The 17,576-nt window shown below is 37.6% G+C and overlaps 1 protein-coding gene across 2 annotated transcripts in view; it reads right to left on the bottom strand.

Annotated features, from left to right (window-relative positions):
- Window positions 1-228: 228 nt before the first annotated feature.
- FABP6 (fatty acid binding protein 6) overlaps window positions 229-17,576 on the bottom strand; it is a 38,083-nt gene continuing 20,735 nt past the window's right edge. For both annotated transcript variants that reach the window (XM_054216999.1, XM_054217000.1), the window contains 4 exons: window positions 4,224-4,328; window positions 3,207-3,382; window positions 1,163-1,252; window positions 229-319 (listed from right to left, as the gene is read on the bottom strand). In XM_054216999.1, the coding sequence (XP_054072974.1) occupies window positions 266-319; window positions 1,163-1,252; window positions 3,207-3,382; window positions 4,224-4,328 (425 nt within the window). In that variant the 3' untranslated portion in view covers window positions 229-265. The remainder of the gene's footprint in view (window positions 320-1,162; window positions 1,253-3,206; window positions 3,383-4,223; window positions 4,329-17,576) is intronic.

Raw genomic sequence — 17,576 nt, 5'->3', positions numbered from 1 at the left:
TATGTATCATATCCTGAAATACTTAGGCTGGACAACATTATTAAATGCTGTGTTGCATCTTCTGATTTTTGTGTTCTGATTTTCTGAGTATTCGTCAGATCTTTAGGAATGGGGTAAGCATTAATGTTTGAGGATAACATTACTGTGAGAAACAATTCTTCATGTTTGCAATACAAAGAATGAGAGGAAAAGACAATCATCATTCTATCTTATTTATTTGTATTGTTTGTTTTTCAGTGCACGGGGAGAGGCTGGCTTTACTGCCTTAAGCAATCCTTTTGCTGGTCCTTTTGTAGACTACACCAGAAGAAGTAGAAATCTGGAATAAAGAAGAAATCAAAAACTTGGTTGAACAGTGTAATTAGAGCTTCAGTATCACACATGAGAAGAGCTACTGACTGGCTCACAGAACACGTCCTTTACTGAAGCACCATTTACCCTTTGGTAGAAGATGTATCTAGTAAATAAGCTGAATGTTCTTGTCGAGTCTGAAACACACTGTGCAAAAATATTCTTACACAAAAAGCACAACTTCTAAACACAGGGTTAGGCATAACTTAAATGCATGCTGTGTTAGGCATGGCTTCACCAACTCTAAGTTATCAAGGTTTTAGACAAGTGAGGTAATTGTTCTTCAAAAAGCAATAAATGATTGACATTATGCCTTTCAGGGAGGGTGTGTCCTTTCTTGATTCACAGAGTCACTTCTGGTCAGTCTCTGCTGAAGGCGCACTCAGAAATATGTAACTGGCACAGACACAATGCAATTCAGGAAAACTTCTGAGAATCAGAAATCATGATGTCTGAATATCCTATGATGTGTTTTACAAGTTTTACTATAAGTATTGTGGTTTCAGTAAGCTGAAAGCTTACTGAAGCTTCTTCCAAAGCTATGTGGGCATTTTGTTGATAAAAGAGGATACTACTTGAAATCCAACCTGTTTTGGTTTGGTTTTTTTTCCCCTTGGTAAGACTACGGAAATTGTTTTCTACAGAAATTCCGTGAGAAGTTGCAGCTAGACAGTTTTCTAAGAATGAAACAAAGTTAATACTTTACAGCAACATGGAAGTAGTAAGTGAAAAGTATATTATTTTTTATTCTTGAGACATAGGCATAGCGAATATAGTCAAAGACACAGCAGCTGGATATTTGAGAACTCACCTCTACCAGCTTTCCTCCAGAAATCTCTGCAGTATGACGATAGTTGGGAAACTCAGCTACTATTTTCCCATCTTCCATTTTAACAGTTGCCTGTAATAGAAAGAATTCAGTATTCTCTGGGGTTACTGGCATTTATATTATCAGATACACTGTAAACATCGGTACACCTGATGCTTAAAGTTTTTACTTTTAAAAAAGCAGAAGTTATTTGCTTCATGAACAAGACTAAAACGACACATGCAGCTTCATGAACAAGACTAAAATCCTTCTGCTTTAGTTCTTAAATGTTCACAATTTAAATTAAAAAAAACATTCATCTAACAATACATGCAAGTTCCATATCTACACAATATTAATTCATAGCTCTAAAAACAATCTGACCACAGACTATGTTTCTCATTCAGTCCTCAGTGTTTCATGTGTTTCTCTTGTTTTGACAGTGAAGCAAAAGGCACGATTGTCTGGGTTAATTTTGAAGTAGCATTCTTGGATACTAATAACCTGCCTGCAAGCAGCACAAAAGTCACTGTGGACAAGCAATGTGAATCTTTACCCTAGATCCCGTGTTTCATACCTCTAACCACACTAGAATTCATCTTGCTCATTTAAGTCTAGGTTAAACATGACTGCACAGCCTGCAGTCACACCTTAATACTATCATATGTGCCAGTTGCTGTAAGAGTTGCTTCTGTATGGAAGAAGTATGCCAGGATGCTGCTATGAAGATCACAAATACTACAGCAGCTCAGCTGAACACCAGTTCCATCACAAAATCAGTCTTGTCTGTATAACTAGCCAGTCTTGCCTATGCTTTTAGTAATAAAGACAGATGAGCCAATCATATTTAGAGGAGAAAAAAGTAATTTGCAAAATGAAGAGATGAGTGGACATTTTTTACCAGACACAAGGAAACTATCTTACTAGTTTTAGTCTTGTTTAGTGACACTGTACTAAAAGGCAGTGGTTTCTCTGCTGAGAGTCATTTACTCTGCCTCCATTTTTGGCTACTTAATAGGCTTTGGACTGCTGAAGTATCCAGGACCAAAAAGAAGAGAATAGAATTTGTAATACTTCAAAATACTTGAGTTTGCAATAAATTGACCAAGTAGAATTGTGTCTTATTCTATCTGTTAGGTTTCACAAAGGTTTCTCAAAGACAAAGACAGACATGTTTTTTTTCCTCTCATAATGAGAAAGGTATGACTAAAAAAGCATGCTGGAAATCATGCAATGCTATTGCTATTCTCAGTTTATCACAGCTCCCTGATGCAATTGCTGGTTTTCCTGTCTCCTCAGTATAGAATCATAGAATCATCTAGGTTGGATGTATAAAGCTTTTATGCAGTAATCTATGGTAGGGTTCTGGACACCTCAAAATGCAGAGTTTAGCTGTCACAAACTGTTTTATCCCTTTAAATAAATGAGAAATGAATAAGGTAAGTAAGGCAACTATTATACAGCAGGTTTTGTATCCAGATTTTGTCCATGACAGGAGCAGATTAATATTGTTTAATCTGTCTTTCTAGAGGCTGCTGAAGTTGCAAGTTGCTTTGTACTTCCAACAGGAAGGACAATACAGAGATTTATTTTTTTCCCATTCACTTTACACAGTCTTTTGTTTAAAGCTCAGGCACAGGTGACTTCAAAAGGTGAGCACTGCTGACGGGCACGGGCAGAGCTAGGGACCACAGCATTCCCCTCAGAGCGCTGCAGTTGGTGTGTGGTGCTGGACAATGACACAGCCGCCAACCAGCTCTTCAGAGTTTTAATGAGCATTATGTTTGCTTGAGCTGTGACACCAGTAGATACTTGACACTCTACCCTTGTTCTTTATTAGTACATACAGTTCTGAAGTTCTAACTGCCTTTAAAATCGGATTTAGATATTTCGCTGGGAGCATCATGAAATGGGGGGAAAATTGCAGGTTTCTAAGCTATGACAGGTGAAAAAAACAATTTAAGGAAGATGTCCCTGAGACAATTTGATTTTCACCCTAAATTAAAAAAAAACCTGAGTGTAGAATTTAAGAGCTAAATTAATTTACCTTGAACTTTTTACCACCCATTGTCTCCATGTCGGCTTCCTTGCCAATCGTGAACGTGTTGGTCGTGGTGCGGCCTCCTGGGAAATGCTGCGTCCAGGTGAAGTCATTTCCGTTCTGCACCACCTCAGTGACTATTTTGCAATTCCTTCCCATTTCAATCTTGTCACTGGGGAGACCTTAATCATTAGGAAGATACGGTTTATCAAAACTAATACCCTACCAGGTGTATTTGAATTGAAGCACGCTAATGGTACGTTTGTTCTCAGACATTGCTGTCTGAGCGTCTGGTTTGTTGGGGGTTTTTCATTTTTTACAGCAGTATCAAAGATCTGAGGTTAAATTACTGGTATAAAGGAAGATAGAGGTACATCAATGCATTTGCTAAAATAATAAGTTTTGGTATTGCATTCTTTTCCCTGGGAAATGATACACAGAATAAATGTATATATATAAAATATATCTAAATATTCCCTCCTATTTAATCTACACGTGCAGATGTGTGGACTTTAATTTGTATGAACTTGTGCCTTTGCTGCACATACCTATTTACTATTGCTTTTTAAATAAATGAACACAAGCACTGAACTTGTGTGCACAGATCAGAGTGTCCCTAAGAGCTTTTATGGGGTAATCTCTGAAATCTCTGAAAGCATTCACAGAAACATGTTCCTGTGTAAGATTTTGACAAGCATTTTCATACTAAATATATACTCCCACCGACGAATACTAAGGACAGCAAAAGTGACCTTCACAATCATCATACTGCAAATGTCTTGGCTCTTTGTTCTGCTGCCACTGAAAAGGAATACTACTTCTGTAAACAGGACTATCTCCTGTGCCTGACAGTGCTGCTCATAAGAATGAAAACTGAATCTGCTTGCTGGAGTGCAGAGCACTCCTACCATTCTTAGTCCCTGTTGATCTCAGCACATTTCAGTAAAAAAATCTTTCTTTTTTAAAAAGTATTTTAACTAATTTTAACTAACCTTTAAGACTTACACCCCAAGACATACTTACCAATCTTCATCACAAAGTCATCATAGTTCTCATCGCCTTCGAATTCGTATTTGCCTGCGAATGCCATGTTGCCCTGGAGATGTGGTTGGTAGAGCAGAATAGCAGCTGGAACAAAGAAGAATGGATAAGTGCAGATGGCTTGAGGCCCTCGTTTTTATAAACCAGCCCAAGCTGTTCAGCCCACCTATACCCACACCCTTTGGAAATATACTTTTATGATCTATGTGAGTCACCAGCATAGATGCTATTGACCTGTATGAAAGTCAAGGTTATAATTCAATTATACATCCTTGGCAATAACCTGGAGATCAGCAGAAATCAAGGACAAAAAGTTCGGTTTTCATTTTAATGCATATTTAAACAAAGTGGTATATTTTTCACTGGTTTTGCATTCAGGATAGAATAACGGTAAAATATGTTATAATAAAACAGGGAGAAAATGGCTTCAAAGCAGGATCCTGAGATCACAGCCTTGCTCTATTTGGAAGCATACTCTGTGTTAGTTAAAAATGTGAAAATAAGAAACAAGCTGCACAGATTCCTAAGTAATTCTGGTAGGGTATGGGCAATGACAAGATTCTGGATAAATTACTACACCCGCACATGTCTTACCTTATGTCCACACAGAAAGAAGAATTATGAAATATTTTACACTACCCGAATGTAAAGTACATTAGATTAGTCCATGGTATCATGTTCCCACCCCTTATTTAATATCAAGGGACACATAGTGCTTTGCATTGCTCAGCAAGAGTTTGCACAAAGTACAAGAAATATACTCATTTTGGAAAAGCAGACCACTGATTTATGTAAGATAACCATATGTTAAAAGTCAGGGAGTCTGCCGAGTAATTTAGAATGCATATAGGAGATATCCTATGCCTAATGAATCCATTGCCACACACAGATAGCACGGTAGGAAATTCCCAGCTGCTGTGTACTGGCATTGCTCCACTGGCTGAGGATACAGACCAACAATTTTTAGTCTGAACAAAAACATTCCTAGGATTTATGTGAAAATGGTGTCACAGATTGGAATTTTATTTTATTTAATTAAAGAAATAAATTTGGGAAGGAACAGAAAATCTATTTTTTCCTGTTTTATAAAACTCTGGAGAAATATATGACAGTGTTCAACAAGTTTTGCTGTATGCAAAGTGGGTTCCATTTCATAAATGCAATTAATTTAATCCTACATGCTAATACAAAAAACATGTCTATTTAGAGACAAGAAACTGATCAGAAGAACAGGAACATAGGCTAAAACATGATTAAAAACATGGAAAACAAAGGCCCACTAAACTTCAGCATTGTTCTCCTTGGTATAGTTTCAAATTAATGTATTCTATGTAACCATTTCTGTATTTCAAATTAACACATTTATCCATACTCCATTCTGTCAGAGATTAAGACAAACTTCAGTAATAGGATGAAACTTCAGTAAAATGTTAAATATCATAAATCATGGTATATCATTACCGTAAAACTATAGAAATTAGAAGCATTGCTACATCTAACAGCTTTATTACCAATAACATTGTCTTTGAGTTCACACAGGCAGTTGTACACTCCCTCCCTCAGCCTGGGCTCTAAATCCCGCGTGTTGGAGAGCGTAGCGTAGTTTGCAAACCACTCTACTGAGCTGAGACAAAATGGTGCCTCTTTGCAAATCCTGCCTCCTACCGGTCCTCTCTCCTACAGTGTCTACTGGCTGTGCCTTGACATAGCCTCACAGATTCGTGACTGGACGTAGATTATGTCACACCAGGATTAAATTCAAGAGGAGTTAGAAATAAGACAGCCTGTACTCAACTATTTTGTCACAGCATACCAGTGTGCACAGTAACTCCTTAAATTAGTATCTGTTGGAGGGGGATGAGATTTTATTTGCTATATATATATACATAAATACTTAATGGCATATTACTTGTCAGGGTATGTTGCAACTCAATGAAAAAAATCCTCCCTAATTTGTCTTAATTTTTTATTTTACTTACTAAGCTGCTTTCTTTCATGCAAAGCCTCTGCTGTCTGTAAGTTATACAGCCTTTAAACCAAACACAGAATATGGAGGGTATACGAGGTTTGAGTAGGAAAACATTCCCTGTCTTAGAAAAATTTTTGCACTTTCAAAACTTTTCCTTACAGGGGGAAAATGAGAGGGATTCCAGAATAACACACTGACTGATGGGTGAAAAGTCTGAATCGGGAGAGGAGGGGACTTCTAATGGAAAAGAATTTTCTAACCAGAAGAAGCTTCAGAAAATTCCAAGTCAGTTTTGTGACTCGTGTTTTGTTATCTAATGTTTATTAGTTGTGAGTTTATATTATTTCTGGGGGTTTTTTTACCTACTTCCTCTTCTGAAGTCTGTGAGAAAGTAACTTCAAAATCTTACATCTTCTTATGAAAGAAGACATAAAACTTTCAAATGGAGATGTGGTTTTTGAAGTTGACAACAGTCCTTTTAAAACTATTGATTTGGGTGCACGTTCCTGGCAGGAAAGCAGTTTTCTAGAACAGATGCAGAAAGTGAACAAGAGTGAAGCCTAACAAAATCATGGTCAATTTGTAAAATAAAAATGGAACAAATGTCCTAGGAATTACTGCCTTCCCACCCCTAACCCTTCACTCTCCCCATATTTACTCAGCTTTAAATTGTACCATGCTGTGCAGTGGCTGACTATATTGTGCTGGAGTTCATGATGCCACAAAAGCCATACCATCTGCTGTCTGTATGCAATTAAAAGCACGTCTCCATACTTGAAACAAAAGAGAACCACATACCTTCCCCCTCTGCACATTCTCCGTGTCCTGTGATTAGCATTCAAAACACAGGAGTGTGGGAGAAAAGTACAAAACTGGGGTTTTCTGTATCAATTACAAATACATAAGATTCAGGGAAAGAACAGAGCAACTTGTTTCACCACTAGTGTTTCCTTTGCACTTTTGATTTACAAGTGTCTGTAAAATGATTCTGATTGTCCCACAACCATATTTGGCACTTAGTTTTTTTAATTAAAACTCCTTCAGCTTAATCCCAAAATTGCTGAACTCAATGACCAATTGTGCAGGAGCAGACAACTGAAAAGGAAACTTCCTTTATCAGCTGGACCCAGATGCTTAGACCCTATCTATATAAAGAAAAACAGCATTAGCATGGAAAACAATTAGGTGGTTGCACATACATAGAAGCCTCTGTTCTTATTTCTATGGTATTGTAAAGCTAAGCAGATACCAGTTAAGCTACAACAGCGTAAACTCCACGCCTTTAATAGAGGCAAAAACCCTAGTAACTTCAGTCATACATAGATTTGAAAATACCATTTAGAGGAAAGTACCATCAAGCCTATTTCATACATGAGAAAGCTGGAACACTGAGAAAAAGTGACCTATCAGAGTTTATGATACAGTGAATGGATAATGCAGCCAGTAAGAAAGTCCAGGCATTAATCCAGTGTCCACAGGATGGCACATTAAACATTCTTATAATAAACAAGTTCTTAGAAGCAAACAAGAGCTCTGAGCAACCATTTACTTTTAAACAGTCACTCAGGGAGTTTTACACTTGTTCCACTGATGGGCTATGAGAATCTTTACAGCTGCTTACCACAACTGGCTGAGCAAGTCCCTAGTTAAGATTCTTGCCATCTCCATGTGGCTCTGTGTGTACTGAAAGATAACCAGTGTCCAGCCCCAACTGTGCTTTTGGAGAGTGGGTGACCAGTGAGACTGTCCTCAGGTTAGCTGAGAACTGAGGCCTCTGTCTTGCATTAGGCTCTCAGTGTTCCAAAGAGACATGCTCAACCCTGTGAAGAAGGTAAATGAACTCAAGCCATAAACTCTTCTGTTTACGTAAAACTTACTGGGGGACAATACCACTGGTGTAGTAACACCACATGGACCTTGGAAGACAGATCAAACTGGATAAGAAAAATGCCACGGTTCTGTGAAACAGGAAAAAGATAAGCAGATTATATGAACAGTACTTGAGCTTTTATGTTCTCTCTCTATAAAGATCAAATTATATTGATAGCTTTCTTGTGATCAGATATAAAAATGCTGACATCGACACAACTATATAACACTTAGAGCTTGCCTGCAGTGGGAATGTGGTGGACATAGAGCCAGCATGTAGTACAGTAAATTACCAATGAATAACTATTTCACTGGGTGGCTCACTCTTTCCACACCCCAAGTATGAGTTTATTCACCTCCAAGGAGTTGTACGCTATGCTGTACATGAGAGTTCCAGAGCAGGTTACAAACACCCATCCAAACAATAAAGGTAAGTGTTAATAGATGTGCTTGCTCTGCCTGGCTGCTGAGGACTGGAATCAGTTTAGAACAAGTTGTGAGCAAATGTGCCATCATCTGTACCTGTGAGTATGTGATGTTGCTTTTGCATACCTCTACAGCAGTGCTTCATCCTTGGTGGGCCAGTCATTGAGCTAAATGGTACAGAGAACTCCAGAATTATCCAGTAAAAAAAGAATAAATTAAAACAAAATTGCCTATGTATACATGTATTTTAAATACAGTACGTGTATTTAATCCATTCCAATTACTACAATGTAGAGCCCGCACGCTGCTGCAAACAACCTTGGTTACGTTATACTTCTGCTTAACAGAAAAATCCAACCAAATGAACAATTACAACTGAGACCAGTGGAAAAATAAAAGACATTTCCCTGGCACAAGGTGAGAATCGTAACAGAGAAAGGCAAAAGAATAACAAGCTTCAGGTGTAAAAGCTGAAAACAGCTTTCAGAAAGCACCCATTATCTTCACTGTACTTGGCACTATCTATCATTTTCAAGGGAGAAAGATGCAGCTGTTCTTTATGTAGGTCAAAGAAAATATCATTATTCCATAGGAGACTGTGTCTGCCATCTGGTGGCCAACTGTTAGGGCCCGTATGCCAGGCAGCATGTCTTACAAGGAGCCCCCACCTCACCAATGTAACCCCCTGACTTCAGTTAGAGCATGCAGCCAGCCCCGTGCCACCGTTGAGTCTCCAAAATGAATCGCTGATCCCCTCATTCTCTAACTGTAAAAAATAATATTTCCCCCCCGAGCTGCTTATAATCAGATCAATAAGAGTCATGTTACATGTATCATTTATATAATATATAAAAATATATCAGTATTTATACAAGCAGTTATCTTCATATGTTTCATTTTGGGACATAGATCTAAATGAAGATGACTTCCGAAGCATTGGTTTAGGAATTGGTTTTATACATGTCATATAGTGTTAGCCTTTGCTTAAACACGGATACATTTGTATTGCTATCTTGGCAATCAACAAGACACAGGACTGCTTCATAAAGATTTAATTAAACATTATAGATCAGAGGCCAAAAGCTGGCTCCCTTGAATTCAGTGGGAATCATCTACAGTTGAAGTAACACTTCAATACAATTTAATGAATCTAACTTTATGTGCAAATGCTATTTGCTGGCATTTGTGAAACTCATAGAGTGGATTCAGTTGTCACAGAGAAAGGCAAATCAGGATGTCACAGAGAAAGGCAAATTAGATGGAGCAGCACTGTTTGCGACAGAATGCAAGGAAATGGTATAACCTTATTCCGCAAGGTCTAAGGTACACAGGCTTTTTACACTGAATTTGTCTCACTGAGTGGGAAAAAAAACCCAAAACAATCCGAATACATGCACTGACGGTTGTGCTTACCCAACTTTGAAACCTGAGTCCCTGATCTAACATCAACACATAGTAAATCTCATATTTGAATGTCTATTGTTAGGACTACGGGCAGGAACCAAAGTACTATTTACAGTGAGAAGTTATGCAGAAAAGCTCAACATTGTATTTGAATTTATCAGGATGATGCGAGTTGCAACCATGTGGCTGTTGTAGACAGCTAGGATGAATAAATTGTCAAAGTAAAACCCTTGGGGAAGCTTCTACCAAAAGGAAAAGTTCATCTAAAGCGAGCAATTAATTCCCTCTGTCTCCCAAGTCAGCTACCTCTGATATGCAAAACAGCTGAGTCTTCAAATGCTGGTAGGAACAGAGGAGATATTCAGGAGCCAAATCAAAGGCCTTGGATATCTTTCAGAATTTACTTGCCACAAAGTCATAAATATAATGCTTTTGCATTCTTTTTGTCATGTTGGAGTCACCCTGCCCTTGAATGTCTCCCAGCATGCTTTAAAGTTGATTAACCTTTCAGATGTGTTGTATAAAGCCAACTGAGATAGATACACTCAAAGACAAAATGGAGATAAGGAAAGTAATTCCATTAGTGAATAAACTAGGCTGAGTGAGTATCTTTGAAGTGCTTTTAGAACTGGAAAGCAATTGAACAAGGAGTACAGATTCAAAATAAAAGCAGGAACCCTCCAGCGAACAGAAAGTTACACTTAATGATTCTTTCAGAATGAAACTTGATCAGGAAGGCTTGTAAATCCTTAAAACAGCTGTATCTGGCAATTATTCAGAAATCCTCCAAAGTAAATGGCTAATTATTATTAATTCCTTTGGTATTCAGAGTAATCATTCATAATGAATTCAGAATGAACTCATTTGGTGTTAATGTAATGTGTAATTCCATGGGAGTCCTATTATAATGTTGCCTTATTAAGTATCCATTTAGTATAGTACTATGTGTTACTATTCTAAACCCATAAGCAGCAGAAAAGTAATTACCAACAAGATGTGGCTGAATTATTGGAAAGTTAATCCTTGTAGAGAGTCAAATATTTGAACAGAAATGCACCAGCCAGCTCTCCATGACTTCTACAGGTGTCACAGTACAGACTCTGTCCTTCCCCAGATGTGACATTCTGATGGGTAGGATTTGCCTAACAAAAACAGGAAAGAAAGAATCCTACCAGAAGCTCAGAGATAGAAACATTTGCAGGGGAGGAAAGCACAGATCTTCCAAAAATCCAGTATTTTTGGGACTCCCTAAAAGGAAATTTGATCATTTCCTGCCAAAACACTCTATCAGGAAAACTGTTCGTCTGTTTGGATCTCCAGAAAGGTAGTTCCCAGAGAACAAGATAACCAAGTGATTCATTCAAGCTGTACAAGCTGGCATGGCTTCTGTAAAAAGTATTTGGTTCTGCTGCCCCTGACTGGTGTTCCTGATCTCCGAGTGCGACGTTAGCGGGACAGCTGAGGTCTGGTTTAGGCAACTAAAAAGACAGAAAACTAAACCTAAGGGAAAAAAAAAAAAAAAAGAAAAAAGAAGTGCTTAGTTTTCAGGTGGTTTCGTCAGCTTTCAGTTCTCAGAACTGTCTCAATTGCATGGTCAGGCCCTGCCAGTGCAACCGGAGGTACAGGAGAGAGGAGGGGAAGATGAAGGGCACCATCATCGCCAACATGTAGCCCTTTCATTGGCCTAGAGGTGACTGCAAACCACAGAGCGATTGAGAGCAGCTTAAGGATATGACCTTAAATTGCTCAAGTGATTCCTAGCTGTTCCTGAGCCACCGCCTGCTTTCTGCTGTCACAACCGTTTATGCAGTAGTGTAGCAACCACAGCGAGAGCCTGATTTGAATTAAAAATACCAAAGATGAAATAAAAAGGTATTTTTCAGCTGGATCAGTGCTCTGATCCTGTTCTTCACATGATCACACAAACAGCTGTACTGGCATAATGGTAGAATTGGCATGGAGAAGGGAACAAGCAGCTGGTGGAATATCAGCATGAGGTGGCTATTCCACTGAAAAATGCTCACTGTAATCATGGTCTGAGTTATACTTGATGATCTATATTAAAAGAATAAAGAAGTCCAAACTGATAATTGTAAACAAGGCTCTAGAGAGGAAAAGCAGAAATATGCTCATGCTAATTGAGCTAGTGATGTGTGCCTAGTTCAGGTTCACTGAACAAATTTTCTGCAAGCTGAAGACTCAGTACAAATTCTCGGAACTCATTATTTCTGTTGTCTCTTCAGAGCCCAACATCCAAGTATATCAAGTCATCACTCACGGATTCAGAAAAACAAAGAACTGGGAGGGACATCTCTGTTAACATTTCAGTGTCTTCTAGAATTGATAGCACTCTATGCAATTTCTTGTCTTTGTTACTGTAGCAGGCAGTTTACTCTTCTTTTAATTTCTAGTTTAAATTAATGCATAGCTATTCTAAGCCTGTTTGTACTGGTGGCAGCATTGCCCCTTCTCTTAGGTAGAACTTCTTTCTCTGAGTTTACCCCAAAGTCCTTTAGAGAGCAGTTACACCATCTTTTTTGCCAGGGTAAATAAATTGGGCCAAACCACGCCAAACTCTGTTAGACACTTCTGAAACGACAGACTTTTTCTTCCTCTTATCATTCATGTGTTCCTCTTCACGTACTCCAATTTCAGATAACCATTTTGGAACGGAGGTGACTGGGACATATAACATTTTCCAGCTCTACAACAAGTTTCATTGGTACAGTCATCAGCTTTTAAACTAAGATCATTAACAGGCATACTAAAACGTTTTGGGTTTACAGTAAGATTGATACCAGCAACTTCTTGTGAATCTGATAGTTCTTTTCTTGTTTCAGTATTCTTTCCTTTAATTAATTATCTTATACTAAATGTTATCAATTGCATCTAGTCAATGGTAAATGGGCAGATATAGAAAGCTAACTTGATTTTTAAATTTTAAGAATTAATTTTTAAGAAGACTTGAAGATTTTTGTTATGCCGGTTTTGACTCATGTAATCTGAAAATTCACAGTAAAAATAATTTTGGCTTCTATCGATTAGGGTCACACAAACCTGTTAAGATTTCTTTGAAATATCATCTTTGGATTAAGAGCCACTATGGAACATTTTGAACCTCAATGGTTTTAGTCTAATACAGACAATTTTAAAAAATGTTACTAAAATGAAATATATAATTCAACCTTATGTGCATAGTCTTCTGGTAAAAGCAAACTGAGTTAAAGATACTACTTCTATATATTTCTTTGTTCCATATAGTTATACTAGAAGTCCCTAACAGAAAGTAACTGTAGTTCTAATAAAGTTAGTAAGTGACAATGCTAAAGATAGGAATCATTACAACTACTCTTTTGGACTTTTCTGACCAAAACCCAATAGTCATCTCCCCTTTATCTACACAGTCCACGTGATGTGTTGTAAAGATTTTATTACTTGATAGTATCTATATGATTGTGCTTGCTGACGCATCAGGACAACATACCTCCAAATGGGAGCTTATCTTCAAGGTAATCTAGTCTAATTTGGAGACTTTTGTCACATGGCTGTGGTCTTCTAAGCAATCCTCAGTCATCACCAAAAGAAGGGAAAAAACCCTACGTACCAACATAAAATGAATGTGCACTGTACCTGCATTTAAAATTAGTGGGAACTGACAGCAGGGTGGGTAACTTGTTCTACCATGACAGTAACTGAATGCAACAGTCTGTCACCACCACACGCCAGCACCACCACCAAGAAAAAAAATCAAATTCTTTCTTAGCCACAATGTATTTGGAAAGTATTACACTCCAGAAGCCTCCTCTCTACAGCTACAGTTACCTACAAAATTTGTACAGTAATTTATTCAAATTAGGCTTAGAAGGCAGCAGGATGAACATGGGATGAAGCCAGGACTCAGTGTTTCAGGAACTTATCCTGCTTCTACAACATAAACTGGAGTTCTGCATGGACTGTGATGGTAACAGGCCTGTTATGATAGCTGGACAACTTGCTGAAACCAGTCCTAGAGCTCGCATTTTCGTATGCGCTGAACCAACTTGCATATTTTACAGTTATTCCTACTTCTCACATACCTCTTCTGCAGCGCCCTACGACTGCATGGTAGCAGGCAGTATTCACGCCGCTGTAACAATCACAGAATGCTTTGCTCCACCTGAGAAACGAAGCAACTGATGGTTTAATGTACACGATGTTGATTTAGGCTTTCTTGGAGAAATATTGCACAGAGCTTGCCTTTAACTAAGTCTACTGAAGTCAATAAAGAACAATACTAACACCATGTTTCAACTTCTTTTTCTGTAGGAATTCTGCTAAGAGCTGCTCTGCTTCTTCCCAAACAAATCAGGTTATAAAAGAATAAATAACTTTTTAAGTGTTATCTACTATATAGAAGAGAGATTTTCAATATCTACAGACATATAATATAGGGAACATATAAAACAGAAAGTTCTTTAAAAAAGAGCAAATTATAAACAAATTATTTGCCTTTCTCAATTTTACTCACATTATTGGCTTATTAAACATAGGCTACTGGTGTGTAGCCTATGGTTAATAAAGAAGAAAATGATGAACTTTTATTAAGTAGATAATGTTTGTTGTTAAAAGACTACTATTTAGTCTTGTGAGACAACGTATTTTGTTGTATTGAGAATCTAACAGGAATTGAAGGTGTTCAGGATTTTGTAGAACTCTGTCATATTTACTTAACACAAAAGATTTCTTCACCTTGGTGAGGAGTCATTCAAAAAAAATGAACACATTTTGAAGCACAGGGACACAGGATTTTTCCATTTGTCTCTGTTTCTGCCTTACACTGTTTAAAGAAAAACTCATTAGTATTAAGTACTGTTTCAAGGAAGAACAAAGACATTAAAAGGTTCTGTCTTCGTCTTGTTTTTTGTTTATTTTAAGGAACCAATGTGCTGAAAGTGACGGCAATCCAGAGAGACATGTAAGGGTCTCAAATATCCCCAGCACTTTGTCTAGTCTAAATTGTTCCCATATCCACGGCCAACCTAGTTTTATCATGTGTAAAACTAAAGTTACCTCCTTAGAAAATATTTCTAACTTGCAGTGTAGATCTGGAATTACATTATCTCTGTTCAACATGCAAGCTTATACATAGTTTACATATAAAAAAGTTTATATTTTTTGTTGGAATAATATTTTTACATACCATGCTGCTTCTGGATTTTTTTTAACCACAGTTAATACTGGAAAAAACACAAATATTTATTTTTCCTTTGCTTTTAAACAAACACATTTTTAAAACATCCGAAATGTTTGTTTTCAAATCCACGAATGCATTATATACAAGTGCCTTTTAATGACTGTAGCAGTCCTACTCCCGTCACCTCTTCCCTCTAGTTTGGGATACTCACAGCATTTTCTTTAATATATTGCAGAGTTTACTCCATGATATATATGATGAAAAAAACAGGCTAGCAATGAGTGCCGAGCAAGGGGTTAACTTTCAGCTGCAATAAGACAATTCCCCATTTAGAAATACAGATAAGTGTTTTCTATGTCTCAAAAGAAAACTCTCTAGGTCATTCCAATACATTGAAATACATCTTTTGATTCTGAAACAGACTGTTTCTACTGAAAATGCCAACACAACTTTTTCTTATTTCCAACATGGAAGATATTTTAAAAAATTATTTTTTTTTCTTAAGATACTTCAATTACACAACTTCCTCATTTTCATGCATCTTTACTTCTGTAATGTCAACATCTCTGTATCTGGATTATCAACGGTTACTGAAGCAAATACACAAAGCTGCAGAGCTAAAGAAAGGCCAAATTCCCCACTTGGCCTGCCAGGGGAACTCCTTCTACTGCAAGGGTTACTCAGAGTTCAGTATGCACGGAATAAACACAGCATACTTTATTATGCATCCTGCTTTCCAGACTGCTGCTCCCCAGCTCTCCCATCATTAAAGCAGTAGTATTGTATTTTAAATACAGATTATGTAGTTTGCCCCAGGTCATATGAGACGGGATTAATAGCCAGAAATCCTGATTCACTGCTGTCTGATAAAACAGTAGACACCCCTCCATCTTTTAGATGCAATGGTTTCTCCAGCACATTGCCCTGTATCTCCACCAATTTTCCTGAAGTGTATTAACCTCCATGTACTGCACTTGTAAAGCCTGCTGCTTTATTTGTGCACATAAACCCCATCCATAGTTAAATTCTGCTATTCCAAAGGATTCCTTCAGCTGTAGTTCCTGAATCTCTGTTAAAGGCAACGTTCATTTAGATACTACTTTTTTTTTTTTTAAAGGCACATCTGCTTTGCAGTTGACTTCTTATATTTTAAAATCATGTTTGCTAATTTCCTCCCATCTCCTTCACTCTCTAAAGCTTTTCCTCTATTCTCTTCTCCTGCAGCTCACCTGAACAGAAGAGTTAGATGGAACAGACAGCTACCTGGTGATGGTGTTAAGCTGTTTTCTGCCCCAGTAAGCCAAGCAAACAAGGATTTTGTCTTAAAGAATCTCAAAGGCAAACATGAGAAACCAGCATTTGAGTGAATTTTTCCTTACATTAGTGCAGTGTTTATAATTTGCCATACACTCTGCAAAAACAGAAAGAGTTTGAAAATGTGTGAAGCAGAGAAGGATGCAATTCTTTTCTTAAAGTATGAGAAAAGCCATTTTTCCTTGCATATAAGTACATTTTTGGGCTTCGGCTACGCTTTGATGTGTACGATTCACAGTAACATCTCACTGCATATTTTACAACAATCTGAAATTGTCTATATTTCCCAATATTTGGGTCCTCAGAGAGAAAATACTTTGACAAAATTCGCACAAAGTTTAAAAAACAATTGCATGCACCATTAATGCAGGATTCTAGTGCCCAGGGTTATCCTTGTGACTCCCCTGGTGAGCATGCTGAGGTGGTTCTAAAACCAGTCTGAATTTCTGTGAATGTTCCTCCAGAGCAGACATGGCCTTTCAGAGCAGACTCTGAAAATCCAGTAGAGACATCTGTGTCATAAGTCATACTGCCATCTAGTGATAAAGCTTTAATTCTGCTTCTTTGACGAATAAAGGTTCAAATATGCCACAGATGGACTTCAGTGGCAAAATCTGTAGCTTATAAGGCTAGTTGCAGCTTGTGTCCTAAAACCCAGCAGATTTGAAGAAACCAAAATACTTAAGCTCTTCCTGCATGATATTGGAATTTTTACTGCATTTAAAAAATTCTAGATATAGGCAGACTATTAAATATATTGATTGAAAATGCTATATTGTGCTTGTTTAATAGCAAGTCTTACACCAACCTTCAAAGCTTTTTTTGCAAGAAGAACCTGATGAGAGTCCGTAAACAAGCCACTATCATCTCTGCTTGAGTTTATGCTCTGTTAACACAAAGGGGCTCTGTTCAGCTTCAGGTTGCTAAGGATGGCCTTGCAACACAACGTTGCCTTGGTTCAAGGTGGGCTGTCTTTTGCTTTCATTGTGCTGTTTTTTTTTCATTTTGCTTCTTAGCAGAATGCAGAATTCTGCATTCAGAATAAGCCATGATAATGATTCCTGCACGCAAAGACAGGATGACAGAAAGATTAGGCTTTATCATAAAAATCCCTCAGAAAGTGTGATGAGGACATTCTGATATTGATTTGAACTCCATGGTCTGTCTCCGAGGATTGAAA

This window comes from Rissa tridactyla, chromosome 11, assembly GCF_028500815.1.
Source record: "Rissa tridactyla isolate bRisTri1 chromosome 11, bRisTri1.patW.cur.20221130, whole genome shotgun sequence".
Lineage (NCBI taxonomy): Eukaryota > Metazoa > Chordata > Aves > Charadriiformes > Laridae > Rissa > Rissa tridactyla.
Note: the sequence above shows the minus strand (reverse complement) of the source record. Positions and strands in the feature narration are given on the sequence as shown.